The sequence below is a fragment of the Girardinichthys multiradiatus genome, chromosome 3 (genome assembly GCF_021462225.1).
Source record: "Girardinichthys multiradiatus isolate DD_20200921_A chromosome 3, DD_fGirMul_XY1, whole genome shotgun sequence".
Lineage (NCBI taxonomy): Eukaryota > Metazoa > Chordata > Actinopteri > Cyprinodontiformes > Goodeidae > Girardinichthys > Girardinichthys multiradiatus.
This window is the reverse complement of record NC_061796.1, coordinates 8,181,777-8,207,267: the sequence shown is the minus strand read 5'-3', so window position 1 is coordinate 8,207,267 and position 25,491 is coordinate 8,181,777. Positions and strand designations below refer to the sequence as shown.

The following is a 25,491-nucleotide window of genomic DNA, read 5'->3' as shown; positions in this document are numbered from 1 at the left end:
ACGAAAATAAAGGATGGCACAGGTATACAAATCCATGGAATTACTCTCTCTAAAGAAACGTTAAAGATGAGATACAAATAGAATTATTATATGAATACACATACTCTTGGGGAAAAAATTTTACAAATTTAGAAAGTTTTATCTGCAGGTGAGAGTTTCTCACTCTCTGCAGTGGTGATGCACATGACTCGCCTACTCTTTCATGACCAGCATGCTGAATGTCAGCTGAATCTCACTGTCCTCCAACTCAGCTTTAACATCTGTCCCTTAGGTTCAATTTGTTTTTGCATGTGTGAGTGTGAACGTGTAGTCCATTTATGTTGGTCCCCTTAAAGAGAAATACAAACTGTATCGAAGCATTTAAGAAAGGAGACAGTTTTTCAGCATGTTCCCTGTTATTTTCTATAAGCCTTGCCATATTCTGTTATTTTTGACACTTGAGTTTTGCCATACAATTCATTTCCTTGGGCTTGGTACAGGTGTATTTTTTTAGTTCATTCTTTGTCTTTTTTCTTGTTATCCTTTTACATTTAGATTGTTTCCTGTTAGATCTTTGTTTGACATTTTCCCTAGGGCTTCTTGCTCAGATCCATTTATGTTAATTTGCCTTTTCTCCCTTTCTCTTCTCTGCTCTTTTCTTCTGTCTCAGCTGATCCACATTTCCTCTGATTGCTCTGCCTTCTCTTTGCCTCAGCTGCAATTATTTTCTTCTGATTAGCTCTTCTGGTTTGCCAGGTTTGTAATTTCTCTACCCCTACCTCAGTATGCTTGCTGGTTGTCGTTCTTCATTGGTTCTTTATGTTTATCTGACATTTGGTCCGTTTCTCCGCTCCATGCTCATTTTCTCCAAGTCTCTAGCTGTTGCTGCTAGTTCTGCATGTTATTTTCATTTGACTCTATGTTGTTTATTTTAATTTTTTTAGCTACACTCATAAATTGTCAACATGATTGAGGTCAAGGCCAATCTAGAAGCTCAATGTTGGTCTGCTTTATTCATTCCAAAACCAGGTTATATATGTGTGTGTTTGAGATTAGAGAGTTTATCTGGTTGGAACCTAATTGTATCCAATTTGAACCACGTAGCTGTTGATTTGAGACATACTTGGAACAACTTCGGGGGTTTTCTTGAACATCCTCACCAATTTCCCCCCTCTCAAGGTAACACTTTTAGGTAAGTACAGTGAAACTTGGACATAAGAGGATGTTCCAACCACAAAACTATCTCAAATAAAAATCAAAACTGGTTTTGGATGATCGCATCTTAAATTGATTCCGGTTCTAAATTCTTGCTACCGCACCAATGTTCTTTTGCTGCCCCAGGTTGTTTTGTGTATGTTCTGAAGAAAGGATGAAGGGGTGTCAGTGTGGCACCCGTGAGCTGGCACAAAAGGAAGTCACAGAAGTGAATTATTGTCACACTAGACACCAAAGCTGTTGTATTTTCACATGTCTTTGATTCTACAATGCCAGCAGGTTAGCAGAAGCCTCATGCTGAGACAGTGCAACACCTCAGTGCGGTTGCTGTGAACAAGCAAAGTCGAGCAACTGTGTCACAACAAGAGGGATCTTTTTATGTCACTTTATACTGTGATGAGTGGAGGGTAATATTAATTTATCATTGCTATTTTTACCATATTCTAAAACTTTCAAACCATTATTTAATTAGGGAGCTTAAACACTGCTTTCTAATAAATATATAAGGATTTTAACATGACCACGAACTGTTTTATTATTAAAGGTTGCCACAGGACAGATTTCTTAAAATAGATATTGTTGCCCAACTGTGCAAAAACTAGATTTTGTTTTTTAAACCATTGTTTAGGACCAGTTAACAGAGAAATACATCAGTGTCATCTAAAACACGGATGCTAATGATTTTCCCTCAGGCTTGTTAAGTAAGGTGTGGGTATTTAATTTCCTTGTCCTTTTCTGATTTTGTTTGGATGAAAAAGAAGGTAACATGCAATCATGCAGACAGAAAAATCTCGATACATTAGCTATTTAGAAAAAAAAAAAACTACAAAAAGGACTAAATCTCTATTCACCAGTAGTTCAGTGATGCTATTCTCAAATTATCTATCTATCTATCTATCTATCTATCAATGACCTTCCTCCACGTGTTTTTGTCCCCCTACATAGTTTGTGGTAAACTTTAAACTGAACTTCTTATGGCTGTCTTTCAGCAATGTTAAGACAAAGTCAGATATGTGAGTGTGTGGCTAATACTTACAGTAAGATTATCTGGACCTAAGTTCTGAATCTTTCCAGCTCCTCTGCAGTTGATAATATAAGGACTCCAGCAACTCTTGAACTACTGAAAAAAAACCTTTTATTAACAACGCATCAGATATCGGTTTTAGGCCTTTATCAGTACCCTGAGTTCCAAGCCCACTTTGGTATGCATGTCTTTGTGGGTACAAGGTATATGTGGATTGACTTGCCTGCCTGCTGTCCAGAACAGTCTCCTGAAAATAATTTCATAATTCAGAAAACTGGACAACAAAAATCACTGATCAGCAGCTAAACTGTTGGTATTCAGTAAGAATAGACATTGAGTTGACTTATACAGGTCCTTCTCAAAAAATTAGCATATTGTGATAAAGTTCATTATTTTCCATAATGTCATGATGAAAATTTAACATTCATATATTTTAGATTCATTGCACACTAACTGAAATATTTCAGGTCTTTTATTGTCTTAATACGGATGATTTTGGCATACAGCTCATGAAAACCCAAAATTCCTATCTCACAAAATTAGCATATTTCATCCGACCAAAAAAAGAAAAGTGTTTTTAATACAAAAAACGTCAACCTTCAAATAATAATGTACAGTTATGCACTCAATACTTGGTGGGAATCCTTTTGCAGAAATGACTGCTTCAATGCGGCGTGTCATGGAGGCAATCAGCCTGTGGCACTGCTGAGGTCTTATGCAGGCCCAGGATGCTTCGATAGCGGCCTTTAGCTCATCCAGAGTGTTGGGTCTTGAGTCTCTCAACGTTCTCTTCACAATATCCCACAGATTCTCTATGGGGTTCAGGTCAGGAGAGTTGGCAGGCCAATTGAGCACAGTGATACCATGGTCAGTAAACCATTTACCAGTGGTTTTGGCACTGTGAGCAGGTGCCAGGTCGTGCTGAAAAATGAAATCTTCATCTCCATAAAGCTTTTCAGCAGATGGAAGCATGAAGTGCTCCAAAATTTCCTGATAGCTAGCTGCATTAACCCTGCCCTTGATAAAACACAGTGGACCAACACCAGCAGCTGACACGGCACCCCAGACCATCACTGACTGTGGGTACTTGACACTGGACTTCTGGCATTTTGGCATTTCCTTCTCCCCAGTCTTCCTCCAGACTCTGGCACCTTGATTTCCGAATGACATGCAGAATTTGCTTTCATCCGAAAAAAGTACTTTGGACCACTGAGCAACAGTCCATTGCTGCTTCTCTGTAGCCCAGGTCAGGCGCTTCTGCCGCTGTTTCTGGTTCAAAAGTGGCTTGACCTGCGGAATGCGGCACCTGTAGCCCATTTCCTGCACACGCCTGTGCACGGTGGCTCTGGATGTTTCTACTCCAGACTCAGTCCACTGCTTCCGCAGGTCCCCCAAGGTCTGGAATCGGCCCTTCTCCTCAGGGTCCGATCACCTCTTCTCGTTGTGCAGCGTTTTCTGCCACACTTTTTCCTTCCCACAGACTTCCCACTGAGGTGCCTTGATACAGCACTCTGGGAACAGCCTATTCGTTCAGAAATTTCTTTCTGTGTCTTACCCTCTTGCTTGAGGGTGTCAATAGTGGCCTTCTGGACAGCAGTCAGGTCGGCAGTCTTACCCATGATTGGGGGTTTTGAGTGATGAACCAGGCTGGGAGTTTTAAAGGCCTCAGGAATCTTTTGCATGTGTTTAGAGTTAACTCGTTGATTCAGATGATTAGGTTCATAGCTCGTTTAGAGACCCTTTTAATGATATGCTAATTTTGTGAGATAGGAATTTTGGGTTTTCATGAGCTGTATGCCAAAATCATCTGTATTAAGACAATAAAAGACCTGAAATATTTCAGTTAGTGTGCAATGAATCTAAAATATATGAATGTTAAATTTTCATCATTACATTATGGAAAATAATGAACTTTATCACAATATGCTAATATTTTGAGAAGGACCTGTAGGTTCAAAAGAGCAAAACAGAATGGTTTCTTGTTGCATTTTAGCTAACCACATAAGTTTTCTGGCTGTATGTGTTATTAAATAAAAACGTAACACAAGGAAAGTTTGTCTTTGCACCTGGACATTCATATTGGGGACTGTCGTGGACTGAAAATGATAAAGAAAAGAACCTTTGAAGCACCCTAGAAGCAGAGAAAAATTAGTTTCATTTGAGGCTCAAGAAATGAAGACTCAGTATTAAGCTCAAACAGGTGTTCAACCACTGCAAGATATGGCTAAGTAATTTGTAGAGTATCTTCAAAACAGAGCAGTGGATGGCAAATGTGCTTATTTTACTGTCAGGAGAGGACATTTTATGGCACTTCTTTTGGGTAATGGCCTTATCTGCCCATTCCTGTTAAACCCCAATTTAACTAATGTGCTCCCTTAAGTAGATTCTTGCATTGCCCAGTCAGTAAGATAAAAAAAACAACTTTTGGTTGTCACAACTGAAATTGCAAGTTTTGCTTTTTGTACCCACATTTACAGGAAGGAATGAACAGGTTTTGTAATTAAGGCAATCTTAGACCAAAGGCATCTGATTGCTACTCTGGAACAAAGATGGACTGGGTCAGCATCACTAATCCCCCACACAACCACAAACCACATGCAGGCACACACTCAAACACAAAAAGCAATCACACAGGAACACTGGGAGACTTTCTGTAGCACCATCACTGTGGAGCTCAGCAGGATGCTGGTATTATCACCGTGGAATATAAATACGCAAGCAGAGCATCTTGTGGAGAGAAGAGGAGCAGCAGTCACACATTACACCTCAACATAAAGGAGCTTTTTCTATTGAACTAAAGAGATGCATTATTATTATCGCTGCAGCTGGATCCACAGACAGAATCTACAGAGGCTCAGCGGGATGTTATTATAATCCCCAACAGGCAGAAAGCACCAACCAATCAAAGGGTCCTATGTTGCAATGAATGGTGGCTGAGGTCTAATGGAAACAGAAATGGAAATCCAACTTTGTAATATACTTGCCTAGAAGAAAGGGAAGGAAGAGGAACTGAAAATCAAAGATTAAAATCTGTGGGTGGGTGTAGATACATAAAGCCTAAGTTCATGTGGTTTAATGTTTCTCTTTCTTAAATAAGTGCAATGCAGGTAAGACTTATAAAACAAATACATATAAAAGTTTTTTTTCTCATTTTTGGTGACCCAGATATTTAGTCACAAACTTCTTTTAATAATAATATTTTTTTTGACAGCTGTAAAAGTGAATTTGTTTAGGAAAAGAATTTGTGGGGTACGGTACATCTGTAAACTGTAGAAAATCCCTGCACTGCAATGTTTGCAGAAACCTTGAGGTTTTGCATTTGCCCAACCCAATTTTTCCCCAATAATTTTGAATTGCCATAATAATTCTTATGTTTAATATATATTTCACTAACCAACTAGCTAATTGTTCTTATGATTCTTATGGTTGTTGCATTGGCATTTACTTGCAAAAGGTATTCATCTGTCATCAGAATCTTATTTGAATAAGAATACAAATAAATGTAAAGCTTAGACAACAACCGGTCTGATCAGTTACAGGCCCAATAACAAAATATCTGATCTCATTCCAAACAGCAAGCAAATCATAAACAAGCACTACCAGAGCGCAGCAATATACACTTTCTGGTGTGGAAGTTGTTACTGAGCTACATTGTGTTAGTGAGAGGTTTACAAATGAAGTCAGATAAAGTGGAGTAGGTATCAGGAGATTCTTTTAAAGGAAACTGTTTTCTATTGCATGCTGATGCATTTCTGTGCCTCATTCAGAATGCAAGAGACAGAGAGAGAGCAATAATTCGGTAGATAACAGAAAGTGTGAGCGCATTACATCAAAGTAACTTTGTTTTATACCTTTAAGCAAACAGTATTCTGGTTTTTACCATCATGTTTAAAGAACAAAATACAAAATACAAATAGGCAACACAAATACAAATGGAAATTAATATGTGTTATTAATATGATGGTGAATTGATCATATCTAAACCAATAAGTCTACCTACAGTTAAACAAACAATTAAAACTAATTGTACAAAAGAGCTTAGGTCCTATTGATGATGGCTAGTTTGCATGATTGTATCTGCCATAATGAGTCACAAGTAATAAGCAATAAAAGCTCAAAATAGTACTTTATTATTTTCTTATTGTTGATAGAGTGGATTTTCTGTTATGTGTTGTTTTGCTTTTTATTTCTCTGTATCATCATGATGATACAGCATAGAGTAACATATTTCCCAGAAACATAAAAAATTAAAAATGTTTTAGTGTCTTAACTTCAGTAACACAATTATAGCAGTGGTAAACAGAATTCCTTAATCCATACTGCGACAAGTAAACAGTTTCTAAAACCTGCAGTCAGTAAAACTGTTCTGATTTATTAGCAATGTACTTTGCACCCAAGAGCCAATTTATTATGTTTTTATGGGAATTAATTGCTCATTGCTTCTCAGTGTGTATATATAAATTGTACTTGTATGCTCAATCAGCATATCAGAAATGCACATTTAGCATATTATTATGGAATTATATGGTGCAATCAATATATAACTGTATAGTCCTTAAAATAATTACACTCTGTACAGTTAATATGGACTGCACTATAGAGGCCAAGTGAACACTTAAAACCACTGAGCTATTGAACAGGGTGGGGGTTGACATGCTTGATGGTTCATTGTACTTATCTGGCCACTTAAAGAGTTTATTTTCTCACCAACAAACTATATTTGCAGTTCCATTTTATGCATCAAAGAAATGTCCAGTAATTGATTTATTACCATAGCAGAGCGGTGCAAAACATCTGTTACCTAAATGAAAGTTGCTACTTTAAATACACAGAGATTATTGCAACTTCTTGCCCAGTTTGTGTGTTACATAAATTCTAGATTGGCCTCAAATGCACCTTTAATTGATGTAATTAAATCTGTTTAGAATTACATGATAAACATTCTTCCTCTGAGCAAACGCATTCTGAGACTTTTAGGCTCTAAAGCTGTTTCTGGAAAGCCACTGAAACCAAAGTGTTGATCAAAATTTAATCACACCCCTACTGGAGATAATACTGACATTTGGAGAGGCCCAGCCAGAGTCTCAACATGAATTTTATAGTATATATGGGGAGAGAGCAAAAGCTTAGGGCGACCTTACAAAACTGAAAGACTCAGAGCTCATCACCAAAGATAAATTGTCATAATTCCAGTGGAAATATGCAAAAAAATGAAAACAAACAAACACAGTAGGTCAGCAATTATAAGAAAGGTTTGATTTCTGTGATTCCAAGAAGAAATAAATTTTTTTATCAGAATGTCAATAAAAACAGTTTCTATGTTGATTCTTCTTTTACATACTTTTGAGAGATACCTCTTCTATTTCCACAAAAACAAACCTCTTGGCTGCATGAAAATAATTTTAAATCTTCATCCGTCTTGGGCACCTTCACACATTAACAGCTGTCACAAACTTCAGATGTTGCTACACACATCATCTAAAAGCATCAGCACAAACTAAAAGCATTACAACAAACAAGCATTACAACAAACAACAAGCATTACAACAAACAACAAGCATTACAACATTACAACAAGCCTTACAACAAACAACAAGCCTTACAACAAACAACAAGCATTACAACAAACAACAAGCCTTACAACAAACAACAAGCCTTACAACAAACAACAAGCATTACAACAAACAACAAGTATTACAACAAACAACAAGCCTTACAACAAACAACAAGTATTACAACATTACAACAAGCATTACAACAAACAACAAGCCTTACAACAAACAACAAGCATTACAACAAACAACAAGCCTTACAACAAACAACAAGCCTTACAACAAACAACAAGCATTACAACAAACAACAAGCCTTACAACAAACAACAAGCCTTACAACAAACAACAAGCCTTACAACAAACAACAAGCATTACAACAAACAACAAGCCTTACAACAAACAACAAGCCTTACAACAAACAACAAGCCTTACAACAAACAACAAGCATTACAACAAACAACAAGCCTTACAACAAACAACAAACCTTACAACAAACAACAAGCCTTACAACAAACAACAAGCATTACAACATTACAACAAGCATTACAACAAACAACAAGCCTTACAACAAACAACAAGCATTACAACAAACAACAAGCATTACAACAAACAACAAACATTACAACAAACAACAAGCATTACAACAAACAACAAGCATTACAACAAACAAGCATTACAACATTACAACAACATTACAACAAACAACAAGCCTTACAACAAACAACAAGCATTACAACAAACAGCAAGCATTACAACAAACAACAAGCATTACAACAAACAAGCATTACAACATTACAACAAGCATTACAACAAACAACAAGCCTTACAACAAACAACAAGCATTACAACAAACAACAAGCCTTACAACAAACAACAAGCATTACAACAAACAACAAGCCTTACAACAAACAACAAGCATTACAACAAACAACAAGCATTACAACAAACAACAAGCCTTACAACAAACAACAAGCATTACAACATTACAACAAGCATTACAACAAACAACAAGCCTTACAACAAACAACAAGCATTACAACATTACAACAAGCATTACAACAAACAACAAGCCTTACAACAAACAACAAGCATTACAACAAACAACAAGCATTACAACAAACAACAAGCATTACAACAAACAACAAGCACTACAGCATTACAATAAAGCAAAAGAATCCCTAATCCCTGTACTAGCAGGTAGACCACTGACTATCCATCTGTAGCCTACATCTCTCTGAAAACAAAGGCATTTAGAAGAACATTTTGTAACAGCTTGGTTTCAAACACAAACCAGATTCTTTGTGAAAAAGGCAGCTTTAACCCATGCAAACACGATTGATTAGTGAGTGACACTGCTTATATCTGGAGTTCCAGTCAAACACTAAATGCTTTCAAATATGAAGGATTCATGAGTGAGGAATATGTGGTTTTGGCATCTTTGTTCTCACTTGTTGGATGAAAACCTGATGTGTGCCAGTCAGGGGATTTTTGGAGGTTCTACTTGACTGGTTGCTCCCAAACTCTGTATGTTGTTGGATACAGTAGGATCAGCCCTGAAGCTAAACACACTGATCTGCCAAGCTGATGCTGAAGACAGCAATAACAGCAGTTTTTCCAACCTCAAAAACATTTCTATGGCAACAGACTGGAGAATTCCTCCAAAAGAGGCCAATCTGTGGCATTTATCTCATTTATATGTTCATTTAATTGAACTGCAGTCTCTGGTCATGGAAACACTGATGGTGTGTTTTGGTCCTACCTCCAGAGATCTCATTGGCATCGTCAGGAGGTCCAACTGGATCAGCCACTCTCTGGAGCTCAGATTCATCTCTTCTGACACTTTCACCTCTGGCAGCGGTTTTAGCTGAAATTGATTAATCATACATTAGCGGAACAGAGATAAACATTTTGCCTTATATACATATTATATTGGGGAAAATTTTAAAGATTAAATAATATTTTAAGTATTCTAAAAATGATCTCTTTCATTATTCTGGCATTTATTAAACAAAAATAATTTGGTAATACTAATTGACATAAAATAGAAAACATTTTAACTGTATAACTCTACTTAAGGTTATGTTTAAAATCTATTAACAAGCAATGACAGTTAGCATGTCTGTAAATAAAATAAACAGCCTTCTGCAGGGTAGCAACCAAGACTTATAGTAAGTAGCTAATTAACATCAGCTACTCAGACTCAGAGGAGAGTGCCACACAATAACTAATTTTGAGTGCAATGACTATATTTACTGTAGTACTATAACTGTAAATAGCTGCTTTTGATTCTATGTTTTTCTTTAGGTTTTCTACTTTTGTGTGAAGTCCATTTGTTAAAAAAAACTCTCAATTTTACCAACTTGCTGTCTGGCGTTTTAATTTTTAATACACATTTATCTTTGTTGCATAGCTGTAGCCAAAAATTAAAAGCTAAAACAAAATGACTCATACCACTGGAAATACCAGAATAAGACATTTCCAATGTCATCTACCATAAACAACAGAAAAATGGTGCCCATTAAGAACAAATTAGTGATAGTTGGCAAAAGGCACTTCTTTAGAAGTTAGTAAATAAAATTATGTGACACTCATCAGCCAAGACAATTTAAGGACAGAATAACAAAGAATCACCAAAATACCACTACATTTGCTGTGTTAAGTTATATTACACTATTATTATTATTTTCATTATTATTATTTTTAAATCCTATATGCCTTTTACCGATTCCTATTAATCTAATGAGGTCATCAAAGGCAATAAATCAAAATTAATTCAGCATAAACCATGTGACATACGAGGAATTAGGGAGGCTTTTCTTTTATTTCTTTACAGAAAAATAACTTTCAGGTAGTTCCACAAAAAAAAACTAATAAAAACATTTTGGGGATTGCTTCAGAGTGTGTTGGGAGCTGAAGTCAAACTGAAATCAAAAGTGCCATGGTGGAGGATGGTCTCATTGTCATGGTGTTTTGGCTTTGAGTTGCTCTTTGTTTGTTTTCGTGAATCAGTGGTTCTGTCCTTATTGCTTTAGTTATAGTTCTGAATTTCACACCTGTTTCTAGTTCCTAATTAACTAAACTGTGATGTGGAAAATTAAAGATAAAGTAGGTGATTTAACACAAATCAATGTAAAAATAAAGCAAATTTAGAATTTTGTCCTTCTGAAATGAGAAAAAGGAAACTAATCTGGGAAATCAAATTTATTTACCCATGCTTAGTTTTTCTTTTTTCAATACATGTCCAAACCTGGTAAAACAATAAAAGCTAATTCCAGACTTATTCCAGGATTTTCAATACTGTATAGGAACCCTGTGCTGTTTAGCCACACTGACGTTATCTTGTTTTACCATGCCTGGTTTTGCTCATGCTGCATATTTTGTTTGTTTGAATTTTGAGTGATTGGTTCAGTTTTTGGAACCTACATTTCTGTCCCTTCTGGCTGGCATTTGGGTTCTTTCCCAACCAGCAACAATGAGCACTGCATTCTCATAACCTCTGTATGTGTATCTGTGAATCAAAATCTAAGTAACTGAATGAACCAAAACAGTACTGGTAGTTTTGTTTTCAAAATTGTGCAATGCATTTTAATTAATCTTATGTACTGCCAGAGTCTCATATTGGTCTATAACTATTACAAGGCAAGACAAGAGGAGCAGGAGAGATCAGGATATAACTTTTAAAAACGAAACAATGAAACAACAAGACTAAACAAGAGAAAAGTGACACCGAAGGAAAAAGATAGAGAAACTGGACAAAAAAATGACCTGAGAGATATATTTAAACAAGGTTTAGAACAAGGAAAGGCCAAAAATGTAATAATACAGCAAAGCAGAACAAAACAAAACATTTAATGAAGTAGAAAAATAGAAGAGATACGGTTATTCTAGCAGTGCAATAATAAAATGTATGAAGCAAACCTTTAAATCTGCCCTGTAGTGGTCTGCTATGCTCTCTGCCTCTCACAGCAATGACACTAATAATGTAGTCCTTAGACGGATTGTAGTCTGTTATTAAAATCTTTGTGTCAGATTTAGACACAATGATCTCCTTTTGCTGACCACCTGAATGAGAGAGAAATAAGAAGAGGAAGGACATTGAGACACACAGCTGCAGGAAATAACAGAGTTAGAAATAAATGCAATAAAATAACATTTCATCATAAACCATCTAATAAAATGCAAACTCACCTGAAGAGCCGTTTGATATCAAGGTTGAAGTATTTTTTTATACTATGTAGATGTTTTTGTGCATGTCTCACATAGACAATTTAACTGCTAAATACAAGCAGTTAAATGCAAAAAGAAAAAGAATATCTTGTAGTAGGGTGCTGATTCTCTCTTTAGTTTTCCATTTCTTTTATCCTTCTGCTAGAAGCTTTCAATGCTTTTATTGATATTCAGGATATACATTGGATAGTTTACTAGTAAACAATGGTAGGAAATCATACAATTAGCATAAAGAGCACAAACAAAGACTCACACATGTGTTTTTGCACTGTGGGAGGAAACTAAACGACTTAACAGATACAAGGATGCTCATAGAAAACATGGAAACAAACACAGGACAGCTTAAACCAGGTCTCAACCCACTGACATTACTGCTTTGCTGTGCTCATTCACATCACCACTTCACTCTTAAACATTTTTTAACTAACCAGATCCCAGTCATGAGCTAAACTACAATTGTAAATATACTCCCTTGATAAACCTGAATGTATAATACCATTTTGGAGATCCAATTACATAAATAATCATTTTAAATCTGTCCCTTGAATCCTTATCTGTGTGTGTATGTAAGCAACTGCTCTTCCTTTTCTCTTCTCTGTCTTGCCTACAGGGAACTGATAACACATGCTGAACCAGGGAGATCATTGCTCTGGATGTTGCCTGCAGATCCGACGATGAGGTTTCTTCACTCATTAGCTGCAAACTAGAAGCTCAGTATTTTCCAGCAAACCAGAGTGCTACAGTGTCAACAACTGCATGAAAATAGTCCCCTGCACCACTCAGTGTACACTACAACACTTTGGAAGGAGCCAAAACTGGTCTAGAAACACTACTAATGGAAAGCTGGAAAAAAGATCAATTTTCTGTTATTTCTTAAAAAATGTGGCTGTGTATAAATGTTTCATGTGCACACAGTAAACAGACTGAAGTTTGGCTTCATTTTCACTCAGTTACAAAAGAAGAAGCATATACAGCACAGGTGACAACTCTTGTCATTTACACAAGTTGGGACTAACCGTTGAACTATTCAGAAATATACATGCAGCCCCACTAACATTTAGATGCCACAATATAAAAAATATATATATAAAAAAAGATTGTTTAACAGACTCAAAAACACGGTATCAGCTGTCAAGCATGGTGGTGTCAGCATCATGTTTGGTTTTTCTGCAACTTGCTGAGGGGTTTTAACTAAATATTAGTGGGAATGTATATATCTCTTAGAACCTATTTGAATAATGTTTAGCCTACATTCAAACTCATGCACCCAGTTCTTGTTTACAGAAATCATGAATTTGTTTGTTTCTGCAGAAACCCAATAGCAGAATGGAGCTAACAGAGGAAGAAATTCTCTCAAGAATGTAATTACACAAGGACAAACTGATTATAAGGAAAAGTTGCCTGGAACAAAAACAAGAAGATTAGGAAGAAATCCAGCTAGTCATTTTTTCCCCTGTGAAATCGATCTTATCTTCTTTCATAAATATCCAGTCCATTTGTTTCTCATAGAACAAACATATTGTGCCGATCCAAAAGGTCAGCGGCTAATCTAACTAGATCCTTTGTGACTTATAATGATGTTACCTCAGCCATTCTGAACAAGCTTTTCGTTCATCTCATCTGCTTAGAAACTATAAGGAAGAAACAACATTTAATTCTTTTCATAGTAATAAAAAATAGCATTATTAACCATATGAATGCAGCAAAGATGCTCCTGAAATGAATAATTTGAATCTGCATTTTCAGAAATTACCTGCCCTTTCTCCTGAGGCGGAAGAAGGCATAAAGCTCAGTTTTAGTTCTTTTCTCAGCAGTAACAGGGACCATGATATCACCAGATGAGGTATCTTTTACAAAACTGTTATTTGCAAGAACTATGTTTTATCTATAAGGGCTTTATTTAGAACTGCGTTTTGATTTTAACATAACCTTTGAAAGAATTGTCTGTGATACTGAGCACAGCTTCATTACCAGATGCAGACCGTAGTGCAGCAGCAGCAAAATGGCTGACTCTTGGCTATGAATGCAGGTGCACTGCGACTAGAGGATGAGGTTCTTGTCAGTGATGCTTAGGGTGATTACTACTAGACTGTGAATGCACTGCATCTGAGCATCGATCAACTTGTGACAGATGTAAAACAAAGCAGAACATGATGCACAACTGTGGCTGTCGCCTTTCTTCACCTATCCCAACCTGACCTCCAAAATGAGTTAGTAAGACGACCTGCTACTGTGACATCTATCTATTAGTCCCAGTTTTTAAAAATCTGCTGACAGGTCCCACATATTTAGCGGACACACTCCCTCATTATCTTCACAAATTGGCAAAGGTACAGAACAAACTTTGAGGTCTGCAGATCTCCCAGAAGTGCCATTCTTTCAAAGGAGTTTTGATAAGAAGTACATTACATAATCCTTCTTGGCAGATAGAAAATCTAGTACGTAAGTTTTTCCTTGGGCGCCTGCAGTTACAGTCTGTGTTCTGTTCATGTGTGTAAAAGATCCTACCTGGTAAGCTGTTGTAGAGAAATAAATAGCTGTCGAAATCTCCTTTGGGCTCCCTCCATGAAACAAGGAGTGTGTTGGAACTGTGCTCTTTGAAACGCAGCCTCCTCGGAGCTGAAACTGAAGAGTAAGTTAACACTTAACCAGATGCAGGATGAAAAAACGTACTTGAAATGAATTGTGTCTAATTAAAAGAAACATTGTTTATTAAAAGGTTTCCAGCCATCATCAAACAAGAATTTAGCAGGGCTCTGAAACCTAGATGGCAGAATATGATACAGAAAGACTCAAGGAAATAAATGAAAGGAGGAAGGAAATAGGAAATAATTTCAGTTTGAAAGTTCACATAGCAGCTCATAACGGACATACAGTGCCTTGCAAAAGTATTTCTACCCCCTGAGATTTTACTTTGGAGGAACTGCAGAGATGTGTAGCTCAGGTGGGAGAATCTGTTGAACAACTGTGTAGTCATGCACTCAAACAATTTGGCCATTGTGGACAAGTGGCACAAAGAAAGATATTGCGAAATGAAAACTATAAGAAGTTCAGTTTGCGGTATCCCACAAGTCATGTAGGGGACATGACAAACATGTGGAAGCAGGCTGCTCTGGTCAGATGAAACCAAATTGAACTTTTTGACGTACATGGAAAATGCTATGTGTGGCAGAAAACTATAAATTCACAAGTCCCTGAACACAGCCTCCCCAAGGTGAAGAATTCTGATAGCAGCAGGCTGTGGGGATACTTTTTTTCAGGGACAGGGAAGCTGGTCAGAGTTGATGAGAAGAAAGATGGAGCTAAAGATGGGGCAGTTCTGGGATAAAAAAAAAAAAACAGTTATACGCTGCAAAAAACTCGGGACTGGAGTGAAAATTCAACTTCAAGCTGGACAACAAAAAAAAAGCCAAAATTTCAGTTCCTTTTATGTAACGTGTCCTTTTTGAGCAGAGTATATATATATAAATATATATATATATATACACACTCACCGGCCATTTTATTCGGTACACCTGTCCAACTGCTCGTTAGTGCAAATTTCTAATCAGGCAATCTCATGGCAGCAACTTAATGCATTTAGGCATGTAGACATGGTCAAGACGATCTGCTGCAGTTCAAACTGAGCATCAGAATGGGGAAGAAAGGTGATTTAAGTGACTTTGAATGTGGCATGGTTGTTGGTGCCAGACGCCTGGTCTGAGTATTTTAGAAAATGCTGATCTACTGGGATTTTCACGCACTACCATCCTTAGGGTTTACAGAGAATGGTCCAAAAAAGAGAAAATATCCAGTGAGCAGCAGTTCTGCGGGCGCAAATGCCTTGTTGATGCCAGAGGTCAGAGGAGAATGGCAAGACTGTTTCAAGCTGATAGAAAGGTAACAGTAACTCAAATAACCACTCGTTACAACCAAGGCATGCAGAAGAGCATCTCTGAACACACAACACGTCGAACCTTGAGGCTGATGGGCTACAGCAGCAGAAGACCACACCGGGTGCCACTCCTGTCAGCTAAGAACAAGAAACTGAGAATACAATTCGCACAGACTCGCCAAAATTGGACAATAGAAGACTGGAAAAATGTTGCCTGGTCTGATGAGTCTCGATTTCTGCGGCGACATTTGGATGGTAGGGTCAGAATTTGGCGTCAACAACATGAAAGCATGGATCCTTCCTGCCTTGTATCAATGGTTCCGGCTGGTGGTGGTGGTGTAATGGTGTGGGGATGTTTTCTTGGCACTTTGGGCCCCTTAGTACCAATTGAGCATCGTGTCAACGCCACAGCCTACCTGAGTATTGTTGCTGACCATGTCCATCCCTTTATGACCACAGTGTACCCATCTTCAGATGGTTACCTCCAGCAGGATAATGCGCCATGTCATAAAGCATGAATCATCTCAGACTGGTTTCTTGAATATAACAATGAGTTCACTGGACTCAAATGGCCTCCACAGTCACCACATCTCAGTCCAATAGAGCACCTTTGGCATGTGGTGGAACGGGAAATTTGCATCATGGATGTGCAGCCAACAAATCTGCAGCATCTGTGTGATGCTATCATGTCAATATGGACCAAACTCTCTTAGGAATGTTTCCAGTACCTTGTTGAATCTATGCCACAAAGAATTAAGGCACTTCTGAATGCAAAAGGGGGTCCAACCTGGTACTAGCAAGGTGTACCTAATAAAGTGGCCGGTGAGTGTATATATATATGTATATATATATATAAAAATATATATATATATATATATATATATATATATATATATATATATATATATATATATATATATATATATACACTGCTCAAAAAAAATAAAGGGAACACTTAAACAACACAATATAACTCCAAGTGAATCAAACTTCTATAAAATCAAACTGTCCACTTAGGAAGCAACACTGATTGACAATCAATTTCACAGCTGTTGTGTAAATAGAATAGACAACAGGGTGAAATCTTTGGCGATTAGCAAGACATACTCAATAAAGGAGTGGTTCTGCAGGTGGGGACCACAGACCATTTCTCAGTACCTATGCTTTCTGGCTGATGTTTTGGTCACTTTTGAATGTTGGTGGTGCTTTCACACTCGTGGTAGCATGAGACGGACTCTACAACCCACACAAGTGGCTCAGGTAGTGCAGCTCATCCAGGATGGCACATCAATGCGAGCTATGGCAAGAAGGTTTGCTGTGTCTGTCAGCGTAGTGTCCAGAGCCTGGAGGCGCTACTAGGAGACAGGTCAGTACACCAGGAGACGTGGAGGAGGCCGTAGGAGGGCAACAACCCATCAGCAGGACCACTACCTCCACCTTTGTGCAAGGAGGAACAGGAGGAGCACTGCCAGAGCCCTGCAAAATGACCTCCCGCAGGCCACAAATGTGCATGTGTCTGCACAAACGGTTAGAAACCGACTCCATGAGGATGGTATGAGGGCCCGATGTCCACAAATGGGGTTTGTGCTCACAGCCCAACACCGTGCAGGATGCCTGGAATTTGCCAGAGAACACCAGGATTGGCAAATTTGCCACAGGCGCCCTGTGCTCTTCACAGATGAAAGCAGGTTCACACTGAGCACATGTGACAGACGTGACAGAGTCTGGAGACACCATGGAGAGAGATCTGCTGCCTACAACATCCTTCAGCGTGACCAGTTTGGGAGTGGGTCAGCAACGGTGTGGGGTGGCATTTCTTTGGAGGGCCTCCCTGGTAAGGCCTACGCCAGGGTATTGGAGAGGAGAATCCGACCGATAGTCGAACCTCGGCTTCAGGAGGAGCAGTGTGGTTTTCGTCCCGGCCATGGAACACTGGACCAGCTCTATACCCTCTACAGGGTGCTCGAGGGTTCATGGGAGTTTGCCCAACCGGTTCACATGTGTTTTGTGGACCTGGAGAAGGCATTCGACTGTGTCCCTCGTGATGCCCTGTGAGGGGTGCTCCAGGAGTATGGAATCGGGGGCCCTTTACTAGGGGCCATTCGGTCCCTGTACGAGCGGAGCAGGAGTTTGGTCCGCATTGCCGGCACTAAGTCGGACCTGTTCCCAGTGCATGTTGGACTCCAGCAGGGCTGCCCTTTGTCACCGGTCCTGTTCATAACTTTTATGGACAGGATTTCTAGACGCAGCCAAGGGCTGGAGGGGGTCGGGTTTGGGGACCAGTGGATTTCGTCTCTTCTTTTTGCAGATGACGTGGTTCTGCTGGCACCCCTCTAGCCAAGACCTACAGCATGCACTGTGGCGGTTCGCAGCCGAGTGTGAAGCGGCTGGGATGAGGATCAGCTCCTCCAAGTCCGAGGCCATGGTACTCGACCGGAAAAGGGTGGCTTGTCCTCTTCAGGTTGGAGGGGAGTTCCTGCCTCAAGTGGAGGAGTTTAAGTATCTCGGGGTCTTGTTCACGAGTGAGGGAAGAATGGAGCGGGAGATCGACAGACGGATCGGTGCGGCTGCCACAGTAATGGGGGCGCTGTGCCGGTCCGTTGTGGTGAAGAGAGAGCTGAGCCGAAAAGCAAAGCTCTTAATTTACTGGTCGGTCTACGTTCCTACCCTCACCTATGGCCATGAACTTTGGGTCATGACCGAAAGAACGAGATTCCGGATACAGTGCTACTGGCTCTGTCCAGATGACAGTGGGTTTGTTGAAGCAGGTGTATGATACAGAGAGAATACAGGATAACACCCTAGAAGACTGCTTCTACACCTGCAGAAACATATATAACAACAGCACTGTTACCGAAAGGTGCATGTTACTAATAGATGCAAAACGTCCCATCGGCAGCCATCTGCACTGGAGCAGAATCAGCCATGGACCTAGAGACCCGAGACCCCGGGGCACATCACCCCCCAAGCAGCGGCCTGACAGAGCCAGAGGGCCCAGGGCCCACCAAGCAGGCACAGGGAATGCGCCCGCACACACCAAAGCACACAGCTCCAGACACTGAAAACCACCAATACACCAGCGGGCAGAGACACCAGCCACTGGCACGGAGTGGGACGAAAAGAAAATAGGCCCCACATTTGATGGGGGGCCTATTTGCTGATTCAGGAAGTGGAGCAGCCCAACCTCACACAAAAACAGGCACAAACAGTCACAATCACAATTTCCCCACCCTCTTGCGTACGCATAAAAACTCACACCTATCTCAACCGCATGAGCTCCCCACCCCCAATGACCCCCAACATGAATTTCCCCACAGGGCCACCCCCAACCAGGACGCAGAAATCAAACACATGCCCCCGAGCCCAAATGCCATGAATCACCTCCCCACAGGGTCACACCCCCAAAGACGAGCCCCCAAAAAGCCAATGAAGACACACTCACACAGCACAAGCTCCACACCCAGCCCCACTCCAAGAACCCTCGCCGTACCATGCCCTCCCCAATACAGGTGCCCACTAGCGCAACAGAGCAGACACCACTGAGCACAGTACTTAAAATGGACACCCGACTCCTCTCCAAGAAGGGACAAACTCACCCGGCAAAAAAATCCCCGGTCGGCAGCACGCACCCGGGGCCAAAAGCCCCCACCATGCCCCACCAGCCCCTCCACCAAAGCGAAGCTACATCCCAATCAAAGCTTCACAGTTAATAAATGTTAACAAAACACACTCCCCTCTGGATGCCATAAAGCATGCCCATCCTCGAGGCCCTACATGTGTCATGAAAACAGTATAGGTAAGAGTGTCTATATTGTACATCAAAATTGGGGACCAGGCTGCCATGGGACCACGGAAATGGAAAACCCTCGAGACATTCCAATGACGCACCCGCACCCCAGAGCTCTACAACTGTTTATAGAAGAATTTCCAAAACCAAATTTACTCAAGGTTGCAAACAAGAAATTCCAGTTAACTCTATCAAATGCTTTTTCTGCATTTAGAAATAACATATTAGTCTCAATGTTTTTACTGTATAAATAATCTATTAAATTAAGTGATCTGCGTTAATGTGTGGATGAATGCCTCCCTTTTGTAAAACCACTTTGGTCATTACGTATTATGAGAGGAGTTACCTTTTCTAGTCTTTTTGCGAGGGCTTTACAAATTATTTTGAGATCAACGTTAATAAGGAATATGGGACGGTAGCTGGTAGGAAATACTGGTTCTTTGCCTGGTTTACACAGAAGAGTAATATTGGCAGAATTTATGTTTGGCGGAAGTCTGCCATTATTTACTAGAGTTGAAGAGACAGCAGCATGATCGCTGACAGCTATAGGGTGTATCTCAGTGTCTAAGATGTCAGTCAACAATGAGCTGCTGACTAAGAAATAATCCAGATGAAATTAGGAGTGATGGACATGTGAGAATAAAGTATATGCTCTATGGTTAGGGTGAAGATATCGCCATGCATCGCAAAGTCCATAATCACTCAAGTACAGTTTAACTATGTTTATTGATTGCCAACTGCACTGAGTCCCTGTTGTACTAAACCTATTTCTTCACTCAGACCAAAGTTGAAATCGCCCCCAAGAAGAAGTGACCAAGCGTTCAGACAGTGCAGAAAAAGAAATATGGAAGAATGGGGGGGTCATAAACATTCGGGGCATATAAACTGACAATACATAACTTTTGATTATATATAGATATTTTTATTATTAAATATCTAACCCTGTAACTATGTCTAATATTGTGAAGATAACATTTTTGTGAATTAAAATTGCTACTCCCCTTTGCCTAGAATTATCGCAGGCAGAAAACAAACTGGGAAACTAAAGTTATTTGAGATCATTTTCAGCTGTGGCAGATTTATGAATCTCTTGTAATAAGATAACGTCTGCCTGTAGTATTTTAAGGTGGTTAAAAATTGTTAACTTTTTCTCTCTGGTGCCGGCTCCATGCACATTCCATGTGACAAACCTTAATGCGCCGTGTGTAGCCAAAGTTGGACAGCGCATGACACCATAGAAACAGATAGACCCAAGTAAAATCATAGTTAGTGTTTGGAGTTGCCTGATATAAAGTCCAGAAGCAGATATATAGAAGAGAAAAAGACAGAAAATAAAGAAGGTGCTTTGGGTGGAAGGGGGTGAGAGATATAAGGTTATGTTAAGATATATTTGTGTGTGTTTGTTTATGTGTGTGAGTGTCCATGTTTGTATGTAACAGAATGAGAAAAGAGTGACAGAAAGTTGTGGGAACAAAAAAAATGAAATAAGACAAAAAGGAGCGATACCCAAAAGTCCAGTATTGGCCCAGCCCCCATCTAAAAATGTAAACATGCTGAGCTGTGCTTTACATTAGATTACATTTGCAAGTTATCTAACCTCTTATCTAACCAATGCTACATGTTGTAGATTAACCTGCTGTTGCTCCTAATAAAGCCACTGAGTGATCTCCCAGTCCCTGAACAACTGACCATTAATAAAGAGTTTATCTACAGCCAATGTAGCTCCGGGCCTTCTGTGATATATTTTTTCCTGATTGGGAATAAATCTCGCCTCCGATCGAGGATCCCCTTTGGAAACTGGTCATTAACGCTGAAGTTCGTTCCCTGCAGCTCTGCCCCAAATTCTGATCTGCTCTTTTTGCTTGTAGTTCTTAAACTTCGCTACAATTAGCCGAGGCCAGTTGTAGATGGGCCTCTTACCTCATAACCGGTGAACACAATGGAATGTGAGGTTTTTCACCTCGTCACTTGAGTTTCAGCTGACGTTGGAGAAGTTCATGGACCGTGGATTTGGTGTCCACCTCCGCACATTCTGGGATGCTGGAGAAGACAAGGTTGTCCCACATGTCCCGAGCCTGTATATCCAGGATAGTCTTCTTCCTTTTTTTATTTATGCCAGACAGCTGCGTCATTCCATCGGTAAGTGTTTTCACGCTATCCCTCAGCATTTGGTTCTCAACCGTCAGCGAAGCGAGTTGTTCCTCGCTGGACTCCAGAGACTCCTTCAGTGCTTGAAATTCCCCATTGAGAACCTCCACCAGGGCGAGACGAGGATCCAAGATAGTATACCGCTATATTACTTATGCACAGCTCTCAAGACATCTCAGCTGCTCTTTACCCTGTCTGCAAACCTGTTTCTCTTCCAAAGGCCCTGGAAGCCACACATCGAGCTAGAAAATTACAGTTTCTAGATGACATAGACATGCCATAAAAGACTTGCAGCTGCAATTGCAGCCAAAGGTAGTTTCAGATTTGTTTTAGTTTCTCTGCACTCCATAATTATGCATTACCTTGTGTTGTCCTATCAGATAAAATACAAATAAATTAATAAGAGGTTTGTGGTTGTAACATGACAATACCTGGAGAAGAACAGGTATCTATCTATCAAGGCACTGTAGACTTTCCAGTCTCTGTTCTATATTACTTAACTTGACATAGTTTATGTGAACAAATACATATTTATGGGTCAGACAATGAATTTTAGAAATTTATGTCATCTACTTTGTATGTATTATTTGTGTTTAGTTGTCAGCATCTTTAGTTATTTATTCTTCCTCCCTCTGTCCGTCCTGTGTCCTAAACAGGTCTTCCAGCTGCTCTGTCTTTTGCATCTGTTTCATATTTACTGTATGTTTCAATAGTAAAAATTTGCCCTGTTCCCACTGTTTCTGCCTGTGAGCCTTCATTGTGTCCCTAGTCCACCACTTCTTGACCATATTAATTTTGGGTTTTCATTTCTGAGCCTCAGGTTCTGCAGTTGGCTGCTATTATCTTGGGTTTCTGGGGCCAAGACTGGCCATGTGTGAAAGAGAAGGTGAAGCATTAATGCTGGATTTTCTGTACTTCTGTAATGGATAGCTAGACCTTGAAATTACTTTATTTCAAACTTCTGTGTGCTCAGTAGGGGCAAATGGACAACATTGGTCAATCTTAAAATTTTTGTTTTTATCTCCATATACAGCGAAAGTTCTTTTAGCAGAAAATCTAGAAAAGACACATTTAGCTAATGATTTATGGTATATGAAATAGCAAAGTATTTTAAGGTTACCACTGTGTCCTGGTTTGTTTTGTATATTGGGCTTTGTTTTTGTTTTTTTTGTTTTTTTATATTAAATACCTTTATTTCTACACCCAGCCTGCCTCCTGCATGCCTGCATTTGGGTACTTAGATCACCACTCAACTAACTGTTAAAAAAACCTACATGATCCCATACTCACACTGGTTCATGGGGTCCATAAAGAGTCCTGGTTGACAGTTCTAGTAGGAATTTATGACTCTTGCTGAATTTCTTTCTTTAATAAAAAAAAATTCAGCCTTTTCCATAAATACAAACAGTTAAACATTTCGTTAGCCTCAAAGCATAATTGCCTATCCATATTTGCCAAGTCCTAATGTGACAAATATGACTTTGCCAGTTATGCTATAATGCTAATGATTTGTATTAAAACACTACTCTTACCAAACAAAAAGACAGATTTATTTTCAATTTTCATTCAGACTGCAAATCATAACAGATACATCTCAAAAGCATTGTTACAATTTGTGCTAAAGGCACTAAACAGCCGCAGAAAAGCAGATGTGTGAGAAATGTCGGTATGTGTTCACTTCTGTTAATCTTATGACCATATATATATACATATTGATGTACTCACTAACAAAAATTGATTGAAATTCAAAAACTCTGAAAAAAAACAACATTTACTAGCAATATAAAAAAAAAAAAAAGGATTTATCACATACCACTAGGGTAGCCAGATGTCAAAAACCCAAATGCAGGACAACAAGGATGCTTATGAGGGACATCTTGGGACACATTACAAACTCTATGATGATGTCATAAAAATTTATTTATTAAAGATCTTACATTACATTCATCAATCTCTAGTTAGTGTAAAACAATGAATTAGCACAAGTTATAAAAAAACATTACAACCTTTTAAAGTTTAACGTTGTTAATCTCGGCTGCTGTCACCTTGTCCGTCTGGCAGTCATCTCTGGGTTTGAGTAAAAATGAGTCCATAGATCAGCAGGTGGCTTTTTCAGCTGTGCATTTCCTGTGCAACTGACATTTACAGTGTCGCTTCACACCGTGCTGCCCTCCAAGTGAAATTGAAAAATAACTTTGGCAAACTTCACAAAAATCCCTCAGAGATCACCTTTCACTGGCCTGACCCAGTTTTAAGCTGTTTCCCAGTCTTTGTTGTAGCTGCATTTTCTTTTCCGTGACATACTTTACCTTATATTTTGTATAGCCTACTAATGTAAGCTATACAAGAAAATCCTTTTCTTGTTCTGTTTTACTAGCATTATGGCGTGCAGGTTGGTCATGACATGGGACGCTGCTGCTGTGTGGTTTAATTGACAGCTGATGTGGCTCTGTGATGATGACTGCAGCACTGCTTTCTTTACATTTCAGAAAAATTCCAGTTTGATAGTTTTTTGACTTATCAAAATGTGACCCAGTCAAATGCGGGAAATTTTTTCTGTTTGAGGAACACCAGGACATGATTGAAAAATGCAGCACAGTCCCACACAAATCAGCCAGTTGAGGCGGCTCGGGCATCTATACCGGATGCCTCCTGGACGCCTTCCTCGGGAGGTGTTCCTGACACATCCCGCCGGGAGGAGGCCCAGAGGACGGTCCAGGACACGCTGGAGCGACTATTGTTTCTCAGCTGGCCTGGGAACGCCTTGGGCTCCCCCCGGGGGAGCTGGAGCTGGACCCAGTCCCGGATGAAGTGGAAGACGACAAGTACGAGTATCACAAAAAAATGAAATACATTGTTTAACAGTAGTTAATATCAGTGCTTGTTTTACTTTTTATTAATGAAATCGCATAAGTCCAGACTCTTAGGCAAACCAAACAAAGAAAGACAGAAATCACATCCTCTTATAATATTTCAGGGTCTAATGTAATTTGCTAAAACATCATATAATACTTTTAATTTGACACTTTCCTTGCTGCATTTCTTGAGAAACAACTCTGCCCCACCTATACAATATTCTAAAGGCATGGGCTCAAAAGGTATAATTATACCACACAATAAAAATCTATGAATAATTTTAAGTGCATGATAGCGCTCAGAAGATTACTACCTTCGTATTACTTATTGTGTTTGATGGTAGGTGAAGTGAGTAGGTAGGACTTTATAATTGGGTGAAAATTGCCTTGAGTGCCTCTACCTTTGCTTTGCATGTCAATGATCACATACACCTAATGAATTATGGAGCAAACCTATGTGGAAAATAATGTGAGCCCACTAAATCTCTGAATGTCAAGATCTATGAGCGTCCTGTATAAACAATATATTTTGATGAATGACTTTTGGAAATAAAGCCGGGATGTTAACAGGACATCTGATTACCCTTCAACAATCTGTCACTTCTGTTCTTGTTTACCACCATACGGTCATAAATATCATCCAAGAGCTCCACATTTCACAATCCCTTGCTGGATGTAAGTGCCAAGATTTTTTCCATAATGCATTTAATAATTTCTCTCTGTGCCGCACAATATGAAGTCCTTGTGTAGGAGGACTTCATAATTGTGCCTAATATCAAACGCAGCCCCAAATTTTGGCAGATTTTTTGTAACTACAACATATCAATAAA

At 39.3% G+C, this 25,491-nt stretch overlaps 1 protein-coding gene across 2 annotated transcripts in view; it reads right to left on the bottom strand.

Annotated features, from left to right (window-relative positions):
* LOC124865666 (collagen alpha-1(XIV) chain-like) overlaps positions 1-25,491 on the bottom strand; it is a 189,246-nt gene that overhangs the window by 145,668 nt on the left and 18,087 nt on the right. For both annotated transcript variants that reach the window (XM_047360966.1, XM_047360967.1), the window contains exons 3-5: positions 14,506-14,622; positions 11,689-11,832; positions 9,530-9,634 (exon numbers count right to left, since the gene is read on the bottom strand). In XM_047360966.1, the coding sequence (XP_047216922.1) occupies positions 9,530-9,634; positions 11,689-11,832; positions 14,506-14,622 (366 nt within the window). The remainder of the gene's footprint in view (positions 1-9,529; positions 9,635-11,688; positions 11,833-14,505; positions 14,623-25,491) is intronic.